The sequence below is a fragment of the Lactuca saligna genome, chromosome 4 (assembly GCF_052625555.1).
Source record: "Lactuca saligna cultivar CGN05327 chromosome 4, ASM5262555v1, whole genome shotgun sequence".
Classification (NCBI taxonomy): Eukaryota; Viridiplantae; Streptophyta; class Magnoliopsida; order Asterales; family Asteraceae; genus Lactuca; species Lactuca saligna.
The window spans coordinates 8,362,484-8,366,205 of NC_136420.1; the positions used below are offsets into that span (position 1 = coordinate 8,362,484).

At 38.8% G+C, this 3,722-nt stretch overlaps 1 protein-coding gene across 1 annotated transcript; it reads left to right on the forward strand.

Annotated features, from left to right (window-relative positions):
- The first annotated feature begins 1,057 nt into the window (after positions 1–1,057).
- Positions 1,058–3,390, forward strand: LOC145039253 (uncharacterized). The gene is made up of 6 exons (XM_078987331.1): positions 1,058–1,190; positions 1,307–1,819; positions 2,130–2,217; positions 2,319–2,473; positions 2,519–2,607; positions 2,803–3,390. Exons 1-6 carry the CDS (start codon positions 1,058–1,060, stop codon positions 3,388–3,390), a joined length of 1,566 nt encoding a protein of 521 aa, XP_078843457.1.
- The last annotated feature ends 332 nt before the right edge of the window (positions 3,391–3,722 follow it).

A 3,722-nucleotide genomic window follows, 5' to 3' on the forward strand; every position in this document is an offset into this window, starting at 1 on the left:
TCAATGTAGAAAGAAAGCAAATGGCTTGTCTTATTAAGGCAAGAGACTTCTCTACCCTGCTTAACCTTCGAGTGCTTTGCTTAAATGAAGGTTTTGATAACTTTGAAATGAGATATGTGGGTGGACTGTGGGTGCTAATTGAATTTACTTCTACTAAGGCATGTAAATTTTTTATGGAAAGTAATGCAATGGACCATTGGTTACTAGAAAAGAGAGCATGGGATCGATACTTTGCTCCTTTGGAACGAAAAGTGTGGGTCGACGTTGAAGGCTTACCTCTTTCTGTTTGGAGTAAAGAATCTTTCAGAAAAATCATTTCTAAGTGGGGAACAATCGTTCATTTAGATGATAATCTCGGTGAAGATATATACAAGAACATGATTTGTATTCTGTCATCTTTTCAAACTATTATCTCAGATGTGATCAAAGTACGTGTTGAAGGGGTTACATATTCGATTAGAGTTAAAGAAGCTCCGGGATGGACACCCTCTTTTGTCCATGACTTTCCTGCCCCCGAATTGAATGAAAGCGAATTACCAGACCAAGATCAAAATGAAGGACAGTCGCATTATTTTGATGGGAACGAGGATATATCATCGGACCCATTTGGTATCTATGATGTAATTGAAAATATGAAAATGGATGAATTGAATAATGATATTTCTAAAAGATTTAACTGTTGGGGTAATGGCAAAAAGAACAAAGATATTAATGATAGTCCACAAGGGAAAAATGGACACTCATCAACAGAAAATTTCTTCTATTCTTCACCACCTAATCATAAATCTGCCGGAAATACCCCCGCTGTTTCACACCCATGCTCAGCTACCAGATCAGGTGAGGCTGAAAAAAAAAACGATTTCTGCTGCCACTGTTCATGCAGCACATATTGCTGATGCTGTCAATTCACAAGCAGCCCCTGCTACTCCAGTTATTTCAACAACAGCTCCTGTTGCTTCTTCCGAGAATTCCTTAGCAAATGATTGGCATTCAATCTTCGGATAATTCTTTATCTCACCCACCTGGTTTCTCTAATAAAATTTATGTGGAGAATGAAATGTTCTCTAAAGGTTCATTCAACAATGAATCTAATGAGATTGAATCCAATAAAACAATTGAAATGGGAGAGGTCATCGGTTTCAACATGCATGATTGTGTCGAACAAGTTAAAAATATTGTTCAAGGGGAGCGTAAAAAAGACTTTTAATTATGAATTATCTATCTATCAATATCCAATGAGAGGGTTCTTAAAACAAACGGGTGTGGATAAAATCCCTTTGTGTTCAATTCAAGATTAATTTTTTAGCTATTCAAGAAACTAAAAAGGAGCTAATAGACCTATTCCTAGTTCGTTCTTTCTGGGGTAATAGTACGTTCTCTCATGCTTTTTCCCCCTCCCGTGGTGCTTTGGGTGACATTCTGGTTATTTGGGACACAAATATTTTTACTCGTAATAAAGTGATCATCTTTGACTGGTACGTGGCGGTGGAGGGTGTTTGGGCTATTTCTGGAATAGATATATTGTTGATTTCTATTTATGCTCCTCAAAGAGACGAATCCAAAACAGAACTTTGGGCCAAAATATCTAGCTTGATCGCTTCTTTTTCGGGAGAATGTATGGTCATGGGAGATTTCAATGAAGTTAGAGACGAGTCTGAAAGAATTGGTTCTCAGTTCCATCAAAATCCATCTAGACTATTCAATCAATTTATTGATCAGGCTGACTTTGTTGATATTCCTATGGGTGGCCCTCGTTATACTTGGAGTGACAAATGGGGATCCAAGTTTTCAAAACTTGATCGCTTTCTGGTCTCTGAAGGTCTTTTGGTTCGTTTTCCACATCTCACGGGTTTGGTTCTGAATAAAAATACCCCGAACCATCCCTATTGTTTTATTAGAACATCAGGTGGATTATGGTTCGTCTCCTTTTTGTGTTTTTCATTCTTGGTTCGAGCTTGAAGGTTTTAACGAAGTCGTTCGTGATTCTTGGAACTCTACTATTACTGGGAATATGATTGATAATCCTTGGGTTATTTTTAAGAAGAAGCTTCAACTTCTTAAATCTAACCTTAGAATTTGGAATTCTTGTGCTCGTGACCGTATGATTAATAAAAGGAAAATGCTCTAAGACAAAGTTGAATCGATTGATGCTTCTCTTATGCTTGATGGGGGTAGCGCTGATCTCCGTGAACAGAGAGTCTCAGCCATTAAAGAGTTGTCAGATTTAGATCATTTTTCTAGAGTTGACCTTGCTCAGGAAGCGAAAGTTTAGTGGGCCATAGAACGTAAAAAGAGTTTTTCCATGGTGTTATTAACAGGAAGAGGCGGCAACTTGCTATCAGAGGCGTCATGATTGATGGTACATGGGTTGATGACCCTAAGAGAGTTCTCTTTCTTCAAGCTCCTTTCTCTCGAGAAGAAATAAAAAGGGTTGTTTGGGGTTATGGTTCTGATAGAGCTCCTGGGCCGGATGGTTTCTCTTTTGGTTTTCTTGAGAGATTTTGAGACCTTATCTCAGATGATTTGGTTGCTTTTGTTCAACATTTTCATGATCATTGCTCCATTCCAAAAGGCTGTAATGCTTCTTTCTTCACGGTTATCCCTAAGGTTCGAGACCCTAAAATCATCAAATATTTTAGACCTATTAGCCTAATAGGTTTCCAATACAAAATTATTGGTAAACTTTTAGCTACTAGGTTGGCTGCGATCATCGGCTCTATTTTTAGTCTTGAGCAATCTGCCTTTGTCAAAGGTAGACAAATTTTAGATGGTCTGTTTCTTCTTAATGAATTGGTTTCCTAGAGTAAAGCTACGAACCATCCACTTATGATTTTTAAAGTGGATTTTGAGAAGGCCTTTGATTTTGTCTCGTGGGAGTACCTTTTGGAGATTATGCAGATTATGGGATTTGGCAACTTGTGGTGTGACTGGCTTATGGAACTTCTCAGATCTGCTAGAGCTTCAGTTCTTGTCAATGGTTCCCCATCTGATGAATTTCAAATACAACGTGGTTTGAGACAAGGAGATCCGTTGCCTCCTTTCTTGTTTATTTTGGTGATGGAAGGTCTTCATGTTGCTTTGCTTAAAGCTCATACTGCTAATGTGTTACTTGGCATTTCTATCAGTGATATTGATATTTCTCACTTGTTTTATGTTAATAATGCTATCATTATGTCTCCTTGGGACCCTGTTAATGTCTCCCGTATAATTCGTATCCTGCGATGTTTTTACTTAGCCTCGGGTCTCAGAATCAATTTGCAAAAAAGTAAGTTGATTGGGGTTGGAGTTCCTTTTGCTGACGTTGAGGTGGCAACTCGAAAGGTTGGGTGTGCTCCCGATTCATATCCTTTATTTCACCTTGGAGCCCCTATTGGCCAAAATATGACTTGAATTTCTGCTTGGTCCTCTGTTGTTGATCGTTTTCGTTCGAGACTCTCAAGTTGGAAAGCTAAAAGCCTTTCGTCTGGTGGACGTCTTTCTTTGATCAAGTCTGTTCTTGGAAGCCTCGACAGTTACCTAATGTTTATCTTCATGGTTCCGATCTCAATTGTTAACACCCTTGAGTCTCTTCAGGCTAGGTTCTTCTAGGGGACCGACTTAGATGAGAGATGCATGCATTGGGTTCGGTAGGATAAAGTTTTAGCTCGAAAAACGGAAAGGGGGCTCAGTAGTGGCAGTTTGTTTCCCTTCAATCCGGTTTGTTCTAATATTGTTGAATCTCT

Bases quoted from the DNA above. Each gene is read 5' to 3' on its own strand.
- LOC145039253 (XM_078987331.1), top strand. From the start codon at position 1,058: ATGTTCTCTAAAGGTTCATTCAACAATGAATCTAATGAGATTGAATCC. The intron at 1,191-1,306 runs GTAAAAAAGACT...TTAATTTTTTAG, and splicing joins AAATATTGTTCAAGGGGAGC to CTATTCAAGAAACTAAAAAG. The intron at 2,218-2,318 runs GTCAGATTTAGA...TGTTATTAACAG, and splicing joins GTCTCAGCCATTAAAGAGTT to GAAGAGGCGGCAACTTGCTA.